The following is a 23,422-nucleotide window of genomic DNA, read 5'->3' on the forward strand; positions in this document are numbered from 1 at the left end:
TCTATACTACCAACTGAATTCTGAATTCATTTAAGACAATGTTTTATAATAAATGTAGGCAGAATACATTTATTATTTTAAAGAATATAAAAAAATGACTTATTGATAAATACACGTTTTGTAGAAAAACGTGATGTGATTTTCGTGTTCAGAAGCCAAAAATCTATAAGTATCACATAAATTTGTTAAAAAAGCTTTTTCATCACAGGACATGTGTAATCATTCATTGTTGCAGTATACACACTAATGAGAGATCATGCCGAACAGTCATTTATCGTGTGATTGGCCCGATAATCGTTTGAAAACCCTGTAGTGTTTACCCAGCCTAAGACAGTAAATCCTTTCAGTGCTTGGAAAGGCATTATGTTCTTGCAGTAAAGCTAAAGATTCATATGGCATTTTTTAGGTATTGACAGGTAATTTAAGATCTTTAGAATGCCTAAAATACATATTATGACTTCCTGGTGCACACCTCGTGTTCTCTAGTAAACGTCACCACTTGCTTCCAATAATATTATTTATGGTAATATCAGTATGTCAGGTGAGTAAAAGGCCTAGAAGAGTTACCACACATAGGATAACGGTTGTCTTGAATAGTTTTGAGGTTATGTTTGTTATGTTAACTGTTTGTCTTTCTTCCAAAGCTTCCCATGCAAAAAGCAATTTGGATGGCCAATTTGGCCTCGAATCACAATGGGCCTGATTCATTAAGGATCTTAAATTAAGAAATTTCTTATTTAAGTCTCCTAGACAAAACCACGTGACAATGCAAGGGGTGCAAATTAGTTTTCTGTTTTGCACATAAGTTAAATACTGACACTTTTTTCATGTAGTATACAAATATCAACTTTAAATTTCAGTGTACAAATAAGCTATCAAGTATTTGTGTGCTATATGAAAAAGCAGTCAGTATTTAACTTATGTGATAAATTTGATATACTGTAGATCATGCCTGTCCAACCTGCAGCCCTCCAGATGTTGTGAAACTACAAGTCCCAGCATGCCCTTCCAGCTATCAACAGGTTGTCTACTGGCAAAGCATGCTGGGGCTTGTAGTTTCACAACACCTGGAGGGCCGCAGGTTGGACAGGCCTGTTGTAGATTGTGGTGCTTCGCCAAAAAGTCATTTCTACATATGGATAGGCAGCTGCTTAAGTCTCTGCTTTCGGACAAAAAGATTTAACTTTTTGTCATGCTTGGGATATGAACTGAAGTTTTAACTCTTAAGTGCTCAACATCCTAGTGAAATATTTGATACCAGCCTGTATCCTGCTGATGAGATATAGATTTAACATTAAGCACAATTATTCTGTTGTCAAAACAGTTTATTTGGTAACAATCTACATATGTAGTTACCATTGGTAATTGGTGACAGCTATAAGTAAAAAGAAAAGAAATCATGGTTTTAATGTGCAACCTGTTTTTGTCTGTATAAATTTAAAGAGCCTTTAGAACACAACCAGATCAGTGATGGCCTACAGACTGTATCAGATGGTGCGTTGCCAGAAAACACCAGCAGCTTAATCATTCACTCCAACACTTCACTCTCCGTGTCAAAAAAGTCGCCTCCCAGGTAGAAAAAAAAAAGGAATTTGTTTTGCATGCCAATTTCATTATTTTGTAATAGTCATGTCTCAGTAGGGTTGTGGAGATTGCAGTTAATTTTTTCAATGTGTACTCCTTGAATATATCTTGACATCTGTCCCTACGTGTCATCTGGAATCGTGAAATGGTGAGAATCCAAACTGCACACTGCAAAGAGGTGTCATAGTGCCCTCAAAAATTGCTTGCTCATTAAGATAGTCATTTCACATACTTGTTTGATCAATGAATTGCAAGTTCCATTTGCTTTGATGGTGATCTCTGTGTTTGGGAAAAGCATCTTTATATAAGTCCGTTTGTGAAAAAGATTTCTGATTTCTTTAAAATCAATGGGCCTGAGTCATTAAAGAGAGCAAAGCATATTAATCAAGTAACTTTGCAACTTGGCAAAACCATGTTCCATTGGAAGGAGAGGTAAATTTTAAAATGTGGGAACAAAGTTATAGTTGGGTAAGGTGTGTAGGGTAGATCACCTTTAAATTGCAGTATAAAAATAAAGCTATCATGTATGTGTGCTACACGAAAACACAGTCAGTATTAAACTTATGTGCCTTCTACTACCCTTCTAGCTTTTTTTTTTTTTTTGCTTTTCTCTCCTTAATGACTCGGGCCCAATATGTGTAAGCATTACATATTGGTAGACCTTGTATGAGAGACACATGTTGGCAGTCCTGTGCCTATAGCTCAGCGTTGGACAGCCTTATTTTTTTAGGGGCCTACCAGGTACCCTCTGGTCCAGTAATGGGTTGCACATTACCTTTGTGAAGCATAACAAGATCACACAGCCTAAAGAGTAGATTGACCTATGACTTACTAGTCAAACTGGGGAAAAGACCTCATTGTCCAATCATGGTTTAACCTGCTACATAGTGTATAAATAACTAGGAAGAGAATGAAGGTTAGTCAGGAGAGCTGTATGTGAGCTCTTTGAAGGCATGTTTTACCCACACTGTCTGTTGCTCTCCACTGCTTTATCTAATTGATACTTTTTAAAATGTTTTTTTGTTTTATTTCGGTTCTGTGTGGAACAGTTTCACAAAATTTTTAAAATGTATTTTACAGGTTGTCTGTAGAACAGTTTCAAAAACCTCTTCAACCTCTTCCTCCAAACATTCCTGTTTGGGCACGTCGCCTCAGGAGCTGTGAGGTGAGCTTAATTTAATTTTAATCTAATTTATTTTTACCAGTATGGACCTAGATCTTTAAGTTGGATTGAAGGTATTTAGGCATGCAACGACAGTCGTTTGTTTTTATGACTTGCTTCTAAATGAACTTAAGTGTTGCACAAAGCATTGACATTCACTTTTGTGATCTCCTCTAGTAAGACTGGGTACAAACTACAGACATTTTCTCCCACTGTGTTATCTATACAGGTTTTACCAATGGCTAATAATAAAAAAAAATAAAAAAAATAAAGTCCCGATCAGCATGCCTATTCATGTGTGCACACTATGCACGTTTTACATGATTTACCTTCAGATCTGTGCTCTTCATCTGTCATAACCATCGGCTGTAAAGATCATGACTCTGTAAACTCCATGGAGATCCTGATCGGGACTGCATACACACAGCAGAATTGGAACAACATTTTTAGTCCGGTTTAAAATCAATTGATATGATGAGCTTTGGAACAAGAATTGGTCATCGTTCAGTATACACATTAATGCAATATCTGGCCGAACAATCGCTTATCGGGTGATTAGGCCCGATAATTGGTTCAAAACCCTTAGTGTGTACCTAGCTTTAGTCATGAAAGTTCATACAGTACTATAATGTGCAGTCTAATAACCAATAGCTTCTGTATATAATCAGTTCAGATTACTAGCAAATATTTTCTTCTCCAGATAGTTGCAAATCTCAAAAGTGGAGTTTAAAAAAATAAGTGTTAAAATGTATAAATGAGCAGCTACTGTGCTTTAAAATCACATTTTCAGAGATGGCATTTAAGAACAGATATTCATGTTATTCATGTTAGTTTTCAGGTCATTCTACTAGTTATCATACTTCCACTGTCCAGGTTAGATTTGATTTTACCCTCCCTGTCGTTATCTCCATGTGTTATCTCGATTGAATATTTGTCCAGGGGTATTTTGGATCGTCCTTGTAGGTATAGATTTGTCAAAAAATAGAGTAGTGAGATTTTGGAAGCTAAACCCATGCTGGTTGGATGCGATGGGTACTGGAGTGAGTCTTGCAGTTCCCTGGGAAGGGTTTTTTACTGACAATAAGAGGTCAACGTCTACAAATATTCTTTGGGATGCATTTAAGGCCTTCTTGAGGGGAACCTTAATTAAAAATATTCCTGAAGTTAAGAATTCAAAGAGAAAAATAGAGTCTGATTTGGAACAGCGTTGTAGAGATTTTGAGTGTTTATATATATATATATATATATATATATATATATATATATATATATATATATATATATATATATATATATATATATATATATATATATATATATGCTCACATACTTTTCTTTTTAGCTTCTTAAACAATTCAGGATTTTTTTTAAAAGATATTTTATTGAGTTTTACAATGCAGACAATGAGGGAAACAGGCAATACAGGTAAAACAGAATTGCAATGAAGTTTCCACGTAATATAAGCAGCGTATTGTTATTAATCTGAAAATACAAAAGGAAATTTAAGCTCACATACTCTTAATGATTGTCTCCACTGGTTGAAGGCTCAGGTAGAATGGAGAGATTATCTCCTAGACAAGTCTAAGCGTTGCCTTTTATTCTCTCAGCATAGGCAATACTCGGAGGCGGATATGGGTGGAAGCTACTTGGCCTGCCTTGCAAAAGAACAGCAGTCAAGTAGTTATTCCAGCAATTTATAATAATCAGAATGGTAAACGTTTTAGAGGTGGTGCAATTGTTGATACTTCTTATCAATATTATAAGGAGGCTTATGTTTCTAGGTTCCAGTACTCTCATACTCAGTTGGTAGGTTACTTGGACTCCATTAAACTCCCCTGTCTTTCTCAGGACTCGGCCTCTCTTTTGAATGCGCCTCTTACGCTTGAGGAATTAGATGCTGCTATATCCTCATTCCCTGGTCATAAGGCACAGGGAATTGATGGTCTACCTATAGAGTTGTATAAAAAAAAACAAAAACGTTTTTGTTCCCCAATTGTTGGAGGTGTATAATGGATTATTTGAATTAGGCTCATTACCCCATCAATGTCAGACGCTATGATAATGGTTTTGTCAAAGCCTGGGAAGGATCCTTTATACCCCGAGTCTTATAGACCCCATTTCCCTTCTCTGTACTGATGTTAAGATATTGACTACGATTCTAGCCTCCTAGGCTTAATTTAGTTATTTCTAAAATAGTTCACACTGATCAAACGGGTTTTATGCCCGGTAAATCTACCGTTTCAAATCTAAGACTCCTCTATACTCGCATACAGTTGCCCCATTTGGCTAAGGAGGGGGCAGTGGTGGTTTCTTTGGATGCTGCCAGGGCCTTCGACTCGGTTGAGTGGGAATATTTATGGGAGGTGCTGCATAGATTCGGGCTGGGGGCGGAGTTTATTAAATGGATTAGGCTACTATATTCTGAGCCGACGGCAAGAGTTTCAGTAAATGGCCACACGTCCCCCTCCTTTAGATTGGGGCGAGGAACCAGGCAAGGCTGTCCCTTTCTCCAGTATTATTTGGTTGGCCATAGTGCCCCTTTCCTGTTTAATTAGGGATCATTCTCTAATTGTTGGGCTCCCAGTGGGAAAAGTGTGGGATTATATAGCTCTTTATGCTGACGACATGTTGTTGTTGTCAGACTCGGATTCTTCTTTGGACTGTCTTTTAGAAGTGGTTAATAAATTTGGATTTTTTTCGGGTTTACTGATTAACTCCCCGGCCACTCCTGACTCCTCCGCTCAGCTAACCTACTGCTGTCTACTTGCCTGCCTGCTACCTGCTGCCGTACTGCCTGCCGCCTTCCTGCACCCGCCAATCCTGCTCCGTATCTGTTCTACTCACCGGGTCCTGCAGTCTTCTGGACCCCCACGACGCCGCTTCCAGCCTCCACATGCCGCTGATCTTCTTCAAGTCCTCTGGTCGCTGACCGCTGATGTCCCTGGCTTCTGCTGCTCTGTTACCGGTTCTCTTGTTGCGGATTCTCCTGTCCGGTGCCTCCTGATGCCACTCTGTAACCGTCTCTCTGGCTGCCGATCCTGTGGTCTCCTGTTGCTCCGTTCCTGTGCCCTCTTCCTGCCCTCCAGTCCTGATGCTGCTGTTCTCCTCCAGTCCTGCGGTTTCCCTTCCAGTGCTGTCTCCCATGTCCTCCAGCTACTCCGATTCCTGAGGCGTCCCCACTGCTCCGGCCGTTCGTCCATCTGAGCTCTGGTCCGTTGGCCTGTCCCTCCGGATCTCTGACAACCCTGGACCCTCCTGCTCCTGAACGCTGGTCCCCACGAACTACTCCTGCTCCTGTGATTACCTGTAACTCTCCCAAATTCTCCCAGTACCTGCACTCTGTAGCTCTCACTGCCTTTTCTTGTGTTTCATTTGATCATACCACCAATCCATTTATTTAATATTTAATTTTTATCTATTTTTCCCACTTTTTATTTTAGTATTCCCCACTCTCTATTGCTTAGATTGTGTTTTCATCCATTTCACTATCCATTGCTTAGATTGTGTTTTCATTCATTTCACCATACCACCTATCCATTTATTTTATTTATTCCACCTTTATTTTATTGTTCCCCACTGTACATTGTCCTAATTGCTCACCTCACCACCAATCTATTTAAGTTAATCTATTTATTTTATTTATGCCACCTTTATTCTACTGTTCCCCACTGTACATTGTCGTCACTGCCTAAATCGTGATCTCATTCATTTCACCACACCGCCTATCTATTTAAATTAATCTATTTATTTTATTTATTCCACCTTTATTTTTGTTCCCCACTGTACATTGTCTACACCGCTTGATCGTGATTTCATTCTCCTCCACTTCACATTGTTATTGCTCTGCCACTGCTCTTCTCCTTTTACATTGTCCATATTGCTTTCATTGGTTTCACTGCTTTGTCTCCGCTTCTAATTTGATCTGTTCCACTTCGGACTCCCTTCTGCTGCCCTCCTCTCTGTGCTTCTCCCCCTAAGCTCCCCGCTTCCTCCGGCCGTCCTCTTATTCCCCTGTCTCTCATCATGCCGCCTCGCTCCTTTCCTATACCCATCCTCTCCCCCAGCCCCCGCCAAGGGCCCATATCTCTCTATCCTATCTCTCACCCCCCTCGCTCCATCAACCCTGACAATCTCATCCATATCTCCTCTTCTTCATCCCTCCCTTTTTCGTGTGCCCTCTGGAACTCCAGGTCTGTCCGTAACAAACTGTCCTCCATTCACGACCTCTTCATCTCTAACTCTCTTAATCTTCTTGCCCTAACTGAAACCTGGCTTACTTCTTCTGATACTGCCTCCCCTGCCGCTCTCTCCTATGGGGGACTCTCTTTCACCCACTCCACCAGACCAGACGAGCGTCCAGGTGGGGGAGTGGGCCTCCTCCTATCCCCTAACTGCACTTTTCGGGTCATACCCACTCTACCTTCCCTCTCCTTCTCTTCCTTTGAAGTCCACTCCATTCGGCTCTTCTCCCCCATCCACCTCCGTGTTTCCGTCATCTACCGTCCCCCTGGCCCTACCTCTCTTTTTCTCGACAACTTTGCCGCCTGGCTCCCCCACCATCTTTCCTCTGACCTGCCCTCCATTATACTGGGTGACTTTAACATCCCTGTTGACAACTGTTCTGACCATGCCACCATAAAACTTCTCACTCTTTCCTCCTCCTTTGGCCTCACTCAGTGGACCTCCTCCCCCACCCACTGTCTTGGTCACTCCCTCGACCTTGTCTTCTCTCACCTCTGTGATCTCTCTGACTTCTCCAACTCTCCCTTCCCACTCTCCGACCACCATCTCCTCTCCTTCTCTCTGTCCTCCTCCCCTTCTCCCACCTTGCCTAAAGCCACCCTCACCAGGCGCAACCTTGACGCCATTGACCCCATCTCCTTCTCCGCCTCTCTTGAAACTCTCCTATCACCCCTTCCAGCTCTGGCCTGCCCTGATCAGTCATCCTCTCTCTACAACCAATCCCTCACTACTGCCCTGGACACCGTCGCCCCGGCCTCTTCTATCCGCCGTCGTCGCCTTACTCCCCAACCCTGGCACTCCAAACTCACCCGCTCCCTCCAAAAGTGCTCTGGCACAGCTGAACGCCTCTGGAGGAAATCTCGGTCCCTGGCTGACTTCCTTCACTTCAAATTATCCTCTCCTCTTTCTGCTCTGCCCTGTCCCTCGCTAAACAATCCTTCTTCAAGTCGCTCATCTCTTCTCAGTCCTCCAACCCCCGCCGCCTCTTTGCCACATTCAACTCCCTCCTCTCCCCCCCCCCCCTCTCCCACTGTCCCGCCTTCCCTCTCGGCGTCTGACTTCGCCTCCTTTTTCTCCTCCAAAATTGAAGCCATCAGATGCAACATCTCCTCCTCCCACCCCTCTCCCCCCACTCCCACCGCTTCACCTCCCGCCATCAACCAGCTGTGGTCCTCCTTCATCCCCACATCAGGTGAAGAAGTTCGCTCCCTTATTCTTTCCTCTCCACCCTCTACCTGTCCTCTTGATTCCATCCCCTCCCACCTCCTTCGCTCTCTCTCTCCTACTGTCTGCTCCTACCTCGCACACCTCTTCAACCTATCACTCTCCTCTGGCGTTGTCCCATCCTCATTCAAACACGCTCTTATCTCCCCTATCCTTAAGAAACCCAATCTCGACCCGACCTCTCTTGCTAACTACCGCCCTATCTCTCTTCTCCCATATGCCTCCAAATTACTTGAGCGGATTGTCTGCAGCCGCCTCACCAGACACCTCTCTGACAACTCCCTCCTTGACCCTCTCCAATCAGGCTTCCGCCCCCTCCACTCCACTGAAACAGCCCTGGCTAAAGTTACCGATGATCTCCTATCAGCCAAATCCAAGGGTCACTACTCCATGCTCATCCTCCTTGACCTCTCTGCGGCCTTCGACACCGTGGACCACCCCCTCCTACTGCAAACTCTTCTCTCACTCGGCCTCTCTGGCTCTGTCCATGCCTGGTTCACCTCATACCTTGCTAATCGCTCCTTCTCCGTATCCACGTCTGGTTCTTCCTCCACCCCCTCCCCCCTCCCCTCTCCCTGTTGGAGTCCCTCAGGGCTCTGTTCTTGGCCCTTTACTCTTTTCGCTCTATACTTCCTCCCTTGGGGCTCTCATCTCCTCTTTCGGTCTTCAGTATCACCTATATGCTGATGATATTCAACTCTACATCTCTTCTCCTGATCTTTCCTCCTCCCTCCTCTCTCGTGTAACTGACTGCCTCTCAGCCATCTCATCCTGGATGTCCTCTCGCTTTCTTAAAATTAACATCTCCAAAACCGAACTCATTGTCTTTCCCCCACCCAGGCTCCCTTCCCACCACGACCTCTCTATCGTTGTTAACAACTCCACTATCTCCTCTGTCACCCAACTCCGCTGCCTAGATGTCACTCTCGAATCCTCTCTCTCTTTTGCCACCCACATTCAATCCCTTGCCCAAGCCTGTCGCTTCCAACTCCGTAACATTGCCCGCATCCGTCCCTTCCTCTCTCAAGATGCCACCAAAACAATCATCCATGCTCTCATCATCTCCCGTCTTGACTACTGCAACCTCCTCCTTACTGGCCCCCCCTGCTCCCACCTTGCCCCCCTCCGCTCTATACTCAATGCGGCTGCGAGACTCATCTTCCTCTCACGCCGCTCCTCTTCTGCCTCCCCTCTGTGTCTTTCCTTACACTGGCTCCCCTTCCCCTACAGAATCTTTTTCAAACTCCTCACCACCACTTACAAGGCTTTCTCTCAGTATACTGCCCCTTACATCTCTAACCTCCTCTCCATTCACACTCCCGCCCGCTCCCTGCGCTCAGCCAATGATCGCCGCCTCTCCTCCACTCTGATCACCTCTTCCCACTCTAGAATCCAAGACTTCTCCCGTGCTGCCCCCCTTCACTGGAACGACCTCCCTCGCTCCATTCGTCTCTCACCCAATCTGTGCTCCTTCAAGCGGGCTCTTAAAACTCACCTGTTCCTTAAGGCCTACCAACCATCCACTTAACCTCTCACCTCTTCTGGTTCTCCCCTGCCCCCTTTCTCTCTCCCCGTTGCTTCACTGGCTCCCTTATGTACCTGATTCTGTTGACCCTCCCTTAGGATGTAAGCTCGTATGAGCAGGGCCCATCTTCCCTCCTGTCTCCATACCTGTTCTTCCGCTCCGTCTCTACAGTATCTGCCTGCCTGGAGTTTCTGAAGTACTGGTACTTTGTGTTTATTGTTCTGTACTGTCTTACCCTGTATAGTCTACTGTTTGTACCATGTACGGCGCTGCGGAAACCTAGTGGCGCCTTACAAATAAACGATAATAATAATAATTAACTGGGCAAATCTTATATATTTCTCCTTCATGGTGTTCTTCCCCCTGAGGACAAGATTAGACACTCCCTTAAATGGACTAAAAGTTTAAAGTATCTTGGTGTCTGGATATCCAATATGGATTTGTTTTCTCTTAATATTAATCCGATTATAGAATATTTTAAATTAAAATCCCGTACTTGGAAAAGACTTCCCCTTACAGAAACGTTTGATTAACCTATTTAAAATGGTAGCACAGCCTAAATACCTATACATTCTCCAGCACTCCCCTATATACCTTCCCCGTGCGTTGTTTAATAAAATAGACAGGCTCATTTCCTCGTATGTGTGGGGTGACTGTAGAGCCCATATCCGATTGTCTATTTTATGCAGATCTAAGGCTGATGGAGGATTAGCGCTTCCGAATCTGAGGATATATTACTACGCAGTGCAGCTTGCCCATTTGGTAAGCTGGACGGGAAATCAAATTCATGTGGACTTGTTGAGTTTTCTGGGCGAGCAGGCTGAGGCATATGCTTCTGGTGGTAAGCTCTTGTTGCCCATGGGGATATTATTCATGGGGAAATGTCAGAGTAGGTTGGCCCCAATAATTAAGCAGGCTGTGGAAATTTGGCGTATTTCACAGAATATATTAGGAAATCAAGGTTATAATCCTTTTACTCCTCTATGGCATAATCTTTCCTTCCCGGAACTTAATAAATTGCGAGAGTATAATATTTGGTATGGTATTGTTAATATTGGACAGTTGTATCCATCTGGTTCATTGAAATCCTTTGCACAATTATCACAGGAATGGGGGATATCTAACTCTGCGTTTTACTGTTATCTCCAGCTTCTACTATCTTTGAATGCACAGTTTCCTGCCTCTCCTCCATTAATTCAGACATCATCTCTTAAATCTCTTTTACAAAGTGTGGGTACAAGTAAAACTATTTCTCAACTCTACTCAATTATTAATGGTTCTTTGGCTCCTAGAGATTTAGAATCATTGACCGTGAAATGGCAGGTGAATCTGGCTCCTCTGTTGGATGAGGAATGGATGCACATACTTAAATCTCTTCGTAATGCTTCTTCCTGCCTCCGGTACCAGCACATACATTTATATATACTTCACAGAGTATATCTTACTCCAATGGACTTGCATCATATGGGCCAGAGAGGCGATTCATCTTGTCCAAAATGTAGTTTTTCCCCTGCTGATTTCTGGCATATGTTATGGGACTGTCCAGTAGTAAGTGTTTTCTGGACGGAGTTCTGGAAATGTGTGATTGATACGGTTTCATTGGCTCACCATATGAATCCTAAATGCGTTTATATGGAATATCGTTAGAAGATTTAATTAATAAATATGCAGCTGCTTATATTTTCAATCTAATGACACTTGCTAAAGTGGTGATTTCTTGGACTTGGTTGGCACCCGATCCACCTGATTTCCATAAGTGGAGAACCTTGGTTAATACTACTGTGCAGCACGAAAGATATGTATTGACTAGTAGAAATGCTAAATCTAAATACCATAAAATATGGTCTATTTAATATACATCTAGATACCAGGTTTGTTCGAACAATCTGGTGTCCTTGGATTGATGTTTGTGCTGGGGGCAGGGGATGGTGTATCTGTAAGAGTGTTGGAGTGTAAATTGTGCATTAATATGATGATGTCAAATAATGTCCAGCTGATAGAACACTCTGTGCTATCTCTTTCTCCAACATTAAAGGTTATAAGTGGTATAAGGTATAAAATTATCTTTCCAATTTGCGGTTCCTTAAATTTCAATGGAAGTTAAAATCTAATTCTTATTATCATTGTATTTCCTTGTTCCATATTCATCTATTCGAGAATAGAACTATTGTAATCGAGAAACGCTCCATAGTTATTTGTGGTGTATGTATAAATGTTTTTGCATGGTCTCTTTTTTTTTTTTTTTTTGAATGAAAGTTCAATAAAAAATTATCTGATTAAAAAAAAAAAAAAAAAAGTGTGATACTGAAAAAAAAATAGGTTTTACACAGAGATACTTGCCCTAACTGGTGAGATAATTTTAGAATGGATAAAAACAACAAGACTGTCTAATACAAAACACTTTGCTGCACATATTATTTGATGAGCAGTTTATTATCCCTCCCCCCTCCTATTGTACAGAAAATCGGGGACTCTTATCGTGGTTACTGTCTGAGCGAGGCTGAACTTATGAACATTCTTGGCCTTCACAAGCAACAAACAATGAGTGTGTGGGGAACCCGACAATCTCCTAGTCCAGCCAAACCTGCCACTCGGCTAATGTGGAAGTCGCAATATGTCCCATATGATGGAATCCCTTTTGTTAATGCAGGTACATAAAAGTATGACTTGTTTTCAAGCTTAATGTTCTCCTCTAAACTTTCATGTCATTGTTATTCTTTAAACCATTGCTCACTAAGCTGTGTACTGTTTTTTGTGGGGGGGTTTTTCGTTGAAACAAACAACTAATCCCTTTGTGCTAAATATTTTAAAAGGGCAATTTGTAATTGCTAAGTAAAGCGATCAGAAAAATAAAATTTGTATTTGTTAAAAATGACAGTATTCCAGAGTGAAAGAACAGTATCTGAGTCTCATTCTCACCAAAGCCTCATTTAATAGTTTGCAGGGAAAGACTTATTTGGTTCTGTGCTCGCTCAATGTATGTTGTATCTCTATATGGCATCACATGGGTTAATGTGCTTGCACCATAAACACAAATGATGTGCAGACTTTTGTACTTTTAACTAAATCTACTGGAAATTTGGCTGTTGTGCTTGTAGGAAGTAGAGCGATTGTGATGGAATGTCAATATGGGCCAAGGAGGAAAGGCGCACAACCCAAAAAGAGTGTGGAAAGTGACAACACATCTGGGCAACTATACAAAGCAACATGTCCAGCGAGGTAGGTACTCCTCTTGTTCTTCTTGGCACCAACCATGTACAACATGATTTTAATTATCAAATACATAGCATTCCAAAACTGACACCTAGAGAAAAGCTTTTTGTTTTGTATTTCCTATTACATTGTACTATGTGCAAGAAAAGACCGAACATGATTTACCCTTGGAAATATTTTTTTTAATCGTGATTGTTTAATGCTTTCCCAAGCACTCATTTTACATTTTATTTATTTACTAGTTTGTATTACGACTCCTGCAAGATGGGAGCACAACAGTGTTTAGTATAATCAATAAAACATATTCAATAGTGATATTAAATTTGCACTCTACAAACATAAACCAAGGTTCCCAGATAGGATCGTATTTGTCTGCTTTTCCCTGTAGTTAAGTGATTCACTCCACGGAAGCAATAAATCCAAATTTGTTGTTTATGTGCCGGAGCGTAGGCGGGCAAGGATCCTTCCAGAATTTGGCTATGGAGGATTTTGCTGCGTTTAGAATATGGGAAATAAGTTTTAGTCATTGGTCCTAAACCAGGAACAGGATGCACTATACTTTTTAAATACTTGTCAGAGACAATGATTTTACTCTGTGAAAAACACCTAGAGCAAATCATCAGTGATGTAGAGGTACTGGTGCCTGACTTACACAGTTGGGACCATTTTCCCTGGATATAATGACAGCTCAGGTGAACTGTCTAGTAGAACTGCTCAAGCAGAAGGCGTTAATGCCTGTAAGTACATGTCATTCACTGTAGGTGTGGCATTCTTGTTACACTGACATTATGACCATTCAAAGCCAATGTGCTGAAAGCTGGCAGCATGAAGATGTTTCTGAGGAGTACAGAGAACATGCTCCTGCATGGGTTGTTCACTCTCTCATTAGTGCTTATTTTCATTTAGAATATATCAACCAACTTCATGCATGTATGTAAAAACGAGAATATAGAACAAACTGTACAGCTGTCACACACAGTAAATATAAAAATATTTTTGTGTTCAGATATCTATTTAATGTGCAGTTGTGTATGAATGTATGAATAGCACCTATGCTTTAACCGATATATTATTGTATCTGTAATAATACAATAAATGTCTCTTATTATTTTTTATTTTTTTTTAAGAATATACATCAAAAAGGTTAAGAAATTCCCTAGTTACAGAGTACCTACTGACCCGAAGATTGACAAAAAGCTGATTAAAATGGAACAAGAGAAAGCTTTTAACCTGCTAAAAAAAGATTTGGATGGAAAAGAGGGCATTTTGAGGTAAGGCAACAATTTTATATAGAATTTACTTCAAACATATTTAGCTTCCGTAGACATGCATGGTATCTACGTCATTAATACATTACATAAGCCCCGTTGTTTCTTCACTTCAGATACTGACAATTTACTGATAAAATATCATCCATCAGCAATACTGATTCTCACCTCCAGCTCTGACTGCAGTCCATAAAGGCTCTGTACTACATAGTGCATTCATATATATATATATATATATAATGTACTCGCAGTGATTCCTGGGCATTACAGTAAAGATGCAACCTGGTCATTCCATCTAATCGCTTATAAGGAACTGACATAAATGCTCTCCATTTTTAGTTTAGTTTCACTTTCATTTTTATGGATATTAGCCAATTGGACTTCTTGCTCAATGATGTCTTACATTCTACTTTCTCTTTCATCCAGTCTGGGGGACACTGCTTACCATGGGTTGTGAAGGGAGCTTGGGGCAGTTAGCACCTAACTAGTTAACTTTTAGTACTGCCGACAGACCCCTCCCCTCTACAATCCCCCTGTCCCCTCTTGTCCAGTTTTTTTTAGGTGCCCGCGGAGTTGGGCAGCGTTTTTTTTAGTACCAAGTGTAATTTTAAACTTTTATTTTATTTATTTATTTTTTGTAAACTTTTTTTTTTTTTTACAGGTGGCAGCGCTGGTGTGTGTTCTGCTATACAGAACACACACAGCAGAACAGCAGCAGGCACTCCCCTGATCAGATGAGAGCCAGCGGCTCTCACTGACAGGGACAGGAGGAATGGGTGCCTGTATTAGGAGTGACAAGCGGTCTCACCGGACCGCTGTCACTCCTGGAGCCTCCCCGATAACCGGCGCTGCCACTGCAGGCATAGAGCGCCGGTTATCGGATATCTGTTATAGCGGTGGTCAGCTTGGATCCGGACATAGCGCTATTAAGGAGGAGAGGAGAAGGGGGCTATACCAGGATCCCCCCTCATGCATAGGAGGGGGCATCTGGTATCATCCGCTGCGGAGACCTCCCCTGGAGGTCTCCACTACTCTGCCACATTAACCCCGTTTTTTTTTTGTGGAAATTGAGCTGCACGGACAGCATTACTGAAGGGGGGGAGCTAAGACAGAGAGCTCCCCCCTCCTTCCAGAGAGAGATGGTTTATCCCAGTCTTCTGGCGCCAAGGAGAAGCCCGGGAAGAGAGAACAGAGCTGAGGGAGCAGGCACCAGGATACTGCTGTTGGACTTCTCCCCTGTTTGGCCTATGGGCTAAGTATCTGATTTACTTAAACACATACTCTGTATTGGTGTGTAAAAGTGGGCTAGTAGGGGTTATACTATAGTTCTCCTACTCGCTTAAGTATTATTTGTGTTTAAGATAATTAAAAGTACAACTTTTATATACAGATTAGTTGATTACTTGTTGTTACACTATTCTCTCCACATATTTATATCTCTCTCTATACTCTGCTAAAATTTACAATTTAAGTCTGTGTGTTTGGTGTGCCGTCCTTTATTAAGAAATGACAGATAAGGGAAAGGGCCCTATTGCAAAATATTTTACATGCTCTAAATGTAGTGTAAAATTACCTTGTGGGCAGAAGGACCCGTTGGCGCTCTGCTCCGTCTGCGAAGCAGGGGTCCCCCCTGCGCAAACCCAGCATATTTCAGCCCCACTGACAGAGGAACCGGCCTGGGTGGCCTCCCTGACACAGTCGGTTTCCTCTTTAGCACAGATGGTTTTTCAATCCAATCAGTTGCTTTCTACTGTGGCAACTTCGGTGGCTAATAATACTAGTACACAGTTGGGCCTCCCTGTTGCCACAGGTTCTATTGGAACGTCTATACCAGGACCTTCTTCTTTACATAAAGACCAAGCCCCTGTTCCCACAGAACCGGCATGGTCTGCAGCATTTATAAAGGGTTTGGATAAACTAAACCAGTTACTTGAATCCCCAAACATTCCGCCTACTAAAAGAAAGAGGCCTAGATCCTATAATCCCCTTATGGTCCTCTCAGACTCTGAGGAGTTTTCAGAGGAAGAGGGGGAAGTTAATTCTGACCCTTACCAGGTTCAGCTTTTGGGACAGGAAGAGGACTCTAAAAGCCAGTTTATTAATGATTTGGTTTTAGGAGTGAGACAGGCGTTGGACCTCCCAGAACCGGAGGATCCTTCTAGAGACAGAAGTCTCTTTAAGAAGGCCAAAAGAAAGGCTATTCGTTTTCCCCCTTCCGTAGAACTTAAGGATATTGCAGAAGGAGCCTGGAAACAGCCTGATAAGAGGTTCTCTGTTCCCAAAAGGTTCTCTTCCTTGTATCCATTGCAGGAGGAAGATGTGGTTCCCTGGAAGAGTATTCCAAAAGTGGATATTCCAATAGCCGATTGGCCAAGCACACTTTATACTCCCAGCCCCAGGTTCTGCATCTCTGCAGGACGTCAATGACCGCAGAGTGGAATCCCAGCTGAAATCTATATTTGCGGCTGCGGGTTCTTCCTTTAGGCCCACATTTGCTTCAGCTTGGGTTGCTAGAGCCATGGAGACATGGGCAGACCAGCTGGCAGAGACCTTACAGGACTCTGATTTAATTTCCTTGGCTTTGCATTTGAAGGAAGCATCGGGGTACCTTTTATGAGGCGGCCCAGAACACAGCGGCTGTTTCCTCTTCTATTCAGGCTGCATCTATTTAAGCAAGAAGAACGTTATGGCTGAAATCCTGGGAAGGAGATGCGGAATCAAAAAAGTCTGTGGAAACCATTCCTTTTTCTGCATCAGGTTTGTTCGGCCCGGAATTGGATACCCTTATCTCACAGGCAACGGGGGGCAAAAGCACTTCCTTGCCGGTATTCCCTAGCAGGAGCCGAAACCCTTGGGTCCGCTCCTTTCGTGGGACCTCCTTGCCTAGAGGTCAGTCCTTTAGAGGCAGGCAGCCCAATTCTCGAGGCTCCTCTGCCAGGGGAAGATCCTCGTTTGCAGCTAGGCACCAGGCCTCCAAAACCCAGGAGAAGCCTGCGTCCTGACGACCACTTTTTTCTCCTGCAGGGGGCGCCAGTGGGGGGACGTCTGTCTTTGTTTCAAGAACAGTGGGCAGCGTCCTCCCAAGATCCTTGGATTCGGGGCATTATATCAGAGGGGTACAGGATAGACCTGTTGGGCCTGGCTCCACATTGTTTCTTCCAAACTCCGCTACCCCGAGATCCATCAAGAAGGCAGGCTATACAGGATTGTGTCGCCTCTCTTCTTTCTCAAAAAGTTATCTGCAGGGTTCCAGATTACCAGAAAGGACAGGGATTTTATTCAAACCTGTTTCTGTTCAAGAAGCCGGACGTCTCCTTTCGTCCCCTCCTAAACTTAAAGGGCCTCAATGTGCACTTAAGGGTGGGCAAATTTCGTATGGAATCCCTAAGGTCGGTGATAAACGGCTTAGAGAAGGATCAGTTTATGGCGTCCATAGACATAAAAGACGCATACCTCCACATTTCCATATGGATCCACCATCAGTCTCTCCTAAGATTCTCGGTGGGATCCTTCCACTATCGGTTTTCGGGCCCTCCCCTTCGGCCTCTACACAGCGCCGAGGGTTTTCACGAAGGTCATGTCAGTTATGGCAGCATGTCTTCACCTTCAGGAAGTTCAGGTCGTGCCTTATTTGGACGATCTGCTCATCAAATCCTCCTCAGAGAATTGCTTATGTCATCACTTGTCCCTCACCTTGACAGTTCTCGAGGGCCACGGATGGCTGATTAATTTAAAGAAATCCCAGATGGTTCCGTGTCAACGCATGGTGTTCCTAGGCCTCATCATGGACACCAGCCAGCAAAAGGTGTTCCTGCCTGTCGAGAAGATCCGTTCAATTTGAAGCATAACAACTCAAGTCTTGTCTTCTCCCAGCCCCTCAATGCACTTGTGCATGCGGCTGCTGGGAAAGATGGTGACCTCCTTCGAGACCATCCCCTTTGGTCGAGCTCATTCTCAATGTTTTCAGTGGGATCTGTTGACAAAATGGTAAGGATCCCACCTATGCTTAGATCTCCTAAGGATCTCTCTATCCCTGAAGATGAGAGAATCAATCCAGTGGTGGCTGATTCAGGATCACAGCCACGACAGACGCCAGCCTGAAAGGTTGGGGGGTGGTAATCCTACACCTCCGGCTCCAGGGCCTTTGGTCGGTTCAGGAATCGGCCCTATTGATAAACGTGCTTTAATTGAAGGCTATTCTTTTGGCTCTCAGGGGAGGCCAGTCCCTCCTCCAGGGCCACTCGTCAGAGTTCAGTCCGACAATGCCACGGCCGTGGCATATGTCAACAGACAGGGAGGAACCAGGAGTGCAGCTGCAATGAAAATTGCAACTGAAATCTTGATTTGGCCAGAACAATATGTTCCAGCAATATCGGCAGTGTTCATTCCAGGAATAAGAAATTGGGAGGCCGACTACCTAAGTCGAAATCAGATGATGCCAGGGGAGTGGTCACTCCATCCGGAAGTGTTCCAGTATTTGGCTCAGAGGTGGGGTCTTCCGGATATAGATCTCATGGCCTCCAGACACAACAGAAAGGTTCACAGGTTTTGCGCAAGGGCAAGAGACCCCTTAGCGGTGGCAGTGGACGTAATGTCGATGTCATGGGACTTCAGGTTGGGATACCTGTTCCCTCCGATTCCCATGCTTCCTCGCATGCTCAGATGAGTAAAACAAGGAGGTCTGCCAGTAATTCTAATGGCTCCCTTATGGCCGCGCCGAGTCTGGTACGCGGACATACTCTCTATGGCAGAAGGACCGGGCTTTCATCTTCCATCTCGAGACGATCTTCTTCTGCAGGGTCCCTTCCGTTACCAGAATTTACCTCCGCTCAGTTTAACGGCATGGCTGTTGAAGCCAGCCTCTGGAGGGCTAGAGGTTTTTCCTCCAGCGTGGTGAACACTATGATGCGGGCCAGAAAGCCAGTCTCGGTTTGCATCTATCACCGGATTTGAAAAGCCTATATCAGATGGTGTGAAAATAGGACATGCCACACGTCCTCCTTTCGTCTCCCTCGTTTATTGGCTTTTCTTCAAGATGGCCTGGAAGCAGAGCTTCGTTTAGGTTCCCTAAAAGTTCAGGTATCGGCACTCTGTCTTTTTTCACCTGAAATTAGCGAATTTGCCAGATATTAGGACTTTCCTTCAGGGAGTCTTGCATATTCAGCCTCCCTATGTTCCGCCTACAGCACCGTGGGATCTCAACCTGGTGCTGGACATGCTTAAATGGTCTCCCTTTGAGCCATTACTTGTGACAGATTTGAAGTGGTTGACCTGGAAGGTCCTCTTTCTTCTGGCTATTGCATCTGCGCGTAGGGTTTCAGAATTAGGTGCTCTGTCTTGCTGGGAACCATATCTAGTTTTCCACGAAGACAGAGCGGTGTTAAGAACCCTCCCTTCCTTTGTTCCTAAAGTAGTTTCGGCTTTCCATCTGAACCAGGAAATTGTAGTTCCGGTCTTTTCTCCCTCTTCCCATTTGGATTCAGAGTCTATGGAAAAGTTAGATGTGGTTAGGGCTCTCCGCATTTATGTCAAAAAAACTTCTCAAGTGAGGCGTACTGATTCCTTGTTTGTTCTTTATGATGCTAATAAGAGAGGCTGGCCAACCTCAAAACAGTCCATTGCAAGATGGATTACGGCTACCATTAAGCAAGCTTACATAAAGGCTAACTGTCCAGTGCCAGAGAGACTTACGGCCCATTCCACCAGATCGGTAGGGGCGTCGTGGGCAGCGAGAAATGGGGCTTCTGCAGACCAGCTTTGCAGGGCAGCCACCTGGTCCTCTGTCCACACCTTTACAAAATTTTACCAGTTTAATATTTTTGCATCCGCTGATGCAAATTTCGCTCGTAGTGCTTTACGAGCAGCATTTTCAGAGTAGTCCCACCCTTAGGGGGCTGCTTTAGAACGTCCCCATGGTAAGCAGTGTCCCCCAGACTGGATGAAAGAGAAAAGAGGATTTATGTACTTACGTTAAATCCGTTTCTCTGATTCCGTCTGGGGGACACTGCGATCCCTCCCTTCTGCTTTTCTTCTGTGTGCTCTTGTTTGACTGGCCTTTTCTCCTTGGGCTTTTTAATTAACTGAACAAGAGGGGGCAGGGGGATTGTAGAGGGGAGGGGTCTGTCGGCAGTTCTAAAAGTTAACTAGTTAGGTGCCAACTCCCCCAAGCTCCCTCCACAACCCATGGTAAGCAGTGTCCCCCAGACCGAATCGGAGAAACGGATTTAACGGAAGTACATAAATCCTCTTTTCGCTAATGACCCTTTATGTTCAATCCCTTAAAATGATTACCAATATTGCAGACTACCTATCCTCAGCCTGCCCACCGGACTTTTAAAAATGATTTCCACTTTTATACCTAATTATACGTCAGAATATTCTAACTTAGTTGTTGTAAAACATTGGCTTGCATTTAGTAGATGCTTTCAATGGAACCAGTGTTTTTATTACTCAATAGCTTTATTACTCCTGCCTGTCACAAAAGCAATGCTGTGCAATGAGGGTACTAGTGACAATAAACTGTATTTTTTTATTTCTCTCTCTACGGTTCATTTTTGTCCTGCAGATGGTATGTACAGTTACCTGATCAGGAAGCACATCAGTATCACAATCTAGATGTTGGTTGTTTCTCTCCCTCACCCGCCCCATTCCAGCCATCGACTGAGGAAGAAGAGGAGATGCTCTGTGATGAGAATTCTGCCCAGCCATCTCGTCTGCACCCTTGTGTAGCTGACAAGATCCGGGACCTGGTGGCCCAAGGAATTGATGAGGTTTATGCTGTCAGGAAACAGCTAAGGTAAAGATATGCACTAAGTTCCATAATCATACACAGCACAAAGTAGCTATCATAGGAGTAAAGTTATATTTCTCTTGCACATACAGTTGGGGGACACTACTCACCATGGGGTATAGAGTGCGCTGTGTGGAGTTAGGCACTTAAAAGACCTGTTTGGCCTGCTCCCTTCTATGCCCTCTCTCACCGGAGATATCAGTTTTATTTTAGTGCCACTGGAGTAGGCACGTACTTCTTTCCCTTAGATTTTATGTAATTATTTTTTTCTGACTGCAGTGTTCACAGTGTAAACACCGCAGCAGAGGGGAGAGCGCATACAGTGCTTAAAGCCGCACTTTCTCCTCCAACTTTGACTGAACATTAAAATAGGCTCCCGGGGCAGAAATGATTACTCGGTCACTCAGAAAGTAACCAGGGACACAGCGCTGTACCAGGACAGAAGGCGGACTGTGCCAGGAGCCGCGGCAGCAGCTCCAGTCTCCCATTTTCAACTAAGTTGAGACGGAGCTGCCGGTGGTCTCTGCCTACACCTGCGCACCACAGCACTGTAGAGGACAGACAGCAGGATATGCTAGGTACCAAGTTGTGGGACAGTTCACTGGCAGGGAGTTCTGGATACACAGCTCCTACCAGTTTTTCTATGACTGATACAGGAGGAGGTGCTTATGATGGGAGGAGACACTTCGTATCCCGGCTTCTCACAGTGTTAAGTGCATATTGTCGCTAACCAATAACGATTGTCGAATCTCGATTTGTGTTTCCAACGCACAAAGATTTATTCTCTTAAAGTAGCAGAATATATTCAAGCAAAGTAATAATTAGTACAGTCGTTACTTATCGCAGGCGCTCTGGATCCAGTGTACAGCCATTCAATCCTGAAGTCTGGGGACAAGATGTCTGAACACTAGATGAGAAGCTGCTGCTTATATGCACACAGGAATACAGTAAAACAATGAAGATGGTATAGCTTACTTCTATTGGTCCAGGTTTCAGGAAGGTTCAAGGGGTTGTCAATCATTGGCTAGTTCATCCTAAAGAATCCAAAGGAGGGGGTCATCTCTCCAGGGGGTATGCTCTGCTCTTCCCGCCAAGATTCCTTAGTCTTAAGTAGTTCATAATTCCCTATCATTCATAACTTGTGTATGCACTCTGCGATTCCTTCGCAGAGTGAACCGAACAGTAGAAAATGTTAAGAGGTTTATTATGATACCACACATGATTTGATTCCTTCAACATGTTCCATATATTTCACTAATGTGCCTATAACTTATAATATAAAACATAAATACTACTATATTTCGACATAAATGGCTGTGTTGCAACTACATTAATGTGTACTATTTTACAAGTATGCGTGTTTGTGCGAATGTATGTAAAAGGCTAAATACTGTTGCTGCCACGTGTTGCAGCTGCGTACGCCCTTTTACGCCGTAGCGTGCCCTTTTACGCTGTAGCGTACCGTACGCATCTTTTCAGACAAAGACAACCAAGTTTGCTCGATTTTAATTGAAATGACTTTATCCAATTTGCTGACTTCGACAGCTCCACCCTTTGATAGTGTAATAAACTATCACCCAATCACAGTTTCAAGTTCAGGATTATACAATACTTCTTCACAGACCATGATCTCGGTATCTGGTACCACCCTTTCAGTCTCTTTCTCAGTGTTACTCCTAGGAGACCATTTTCCACACTTCAACACAGTAGGAACACATTTGACACATAAACCAATCGCTAAGATGACACCCAGTATAAGGAGAAAGAGCTTACCTACACTAGCAACCATTTCTTGTACCCACTCCCCCAGACCGGCGAACCATTTCACAGGGTTCAATCACGAGAACCAACCTGCCACCCTTTCCCCGACCTCATATAATGAAGAATTGTGACTCTTTCGAAATTCCCATTTCAGTTGCAGAATTTCATCCATCTTCCGGTCTATAACCTCCTTAGGGTCATCTGTATTATTGGTGATGTACGTGCAACATTTTACACCGAACTCGGTGGCCAGTGTTACACAGTACCCACCAGTAATAGAGGTGAGATAATTTAGTACCAGTCTATGTTGCACCAACTCCTTCTTGTACGCTTGTAGCTCCCTTCCAGTATACCTGAAAGTGTCCTCATACATCTCGGTGATATTATCTATTAATTTAGCTAGGTCTTGGATATATTTAAAGTTTTAATGTCCCCCGAGCGGTCCTGGTGAGATCTAGAGCAACCATAACTTGAAACCCAGCGGTTTCACTAATCAATTTTGTAGCTATGGGTTCCTCACCAGGAATCATATTTCTCTTGCCACGGTATTTATACTGTGTGTGTATGTATGGTGGTGATGTAGTCTTGTGAATACCAACCATTTCTTCATGAGTAATAGTCATGATTTCAGGAACCAGTTTAGCTAAGAAGCA

The 23,422-nt window shown here is 43.6% G+C and overlaps 1 protein-coding gene across 3 annotated transcripts in view; it reads left to right on the forward strand.

Moving 5' to 3' along the window:
• CARF (calcium responsive transcription factor) overlaps window positions 1-23,422 on the forward strand; it is a 75,796-nt gene that overhangs the window by 17,424 nt on the left and 34,950 nt on the right. For 2 of the 3 annotated variants that reach the window (XM_075180148.1, XM_075180149.1), the window contains exons 5-10: window positions 1,444-1,573; window positions 2,665-2,749; window positions 12,198-12,387; window positions 12,836-12,956; window positions 14,078-14,221; window positions 20,784-21,014. In XM_075180148.1, the coding sequence (XP_075036249.1) occupies window positions 1,444-1,573; window positions 2,665-2,749; window positions 12,198-12,387; window positions 12,836-12,956; window positions 14,078-14,221; window positions 20,784-21,014 (901 nt within the window). The remainder of the gene's footprint in view (window positions 1-1,443; window positions 1,574-2,664; window positions 2,750-12,197; window positions 12,388-12,835; window positions 12,957-14,077; window positions 14,222-20,783; window positions 21,015-23,422) is intronic. The other variant, XM_075180150.1, reaches the window with a different exon arrangement.

This window comes from Mixophyes fleayi, chromosome 7 (assembly GCF_038048845.1).
Source record: "Mixophyes fleayi isolate aMixFle1 chromosome 7, aMixFle1.hap1, whole genome shotgun sequence".
Classification (NCBI taxonomy): Eukaryota; Metazoa; Chordata; class Amphibia; order Anura; family Limnodynastidae; genus Mixophyes; species Mixophyes fleayi.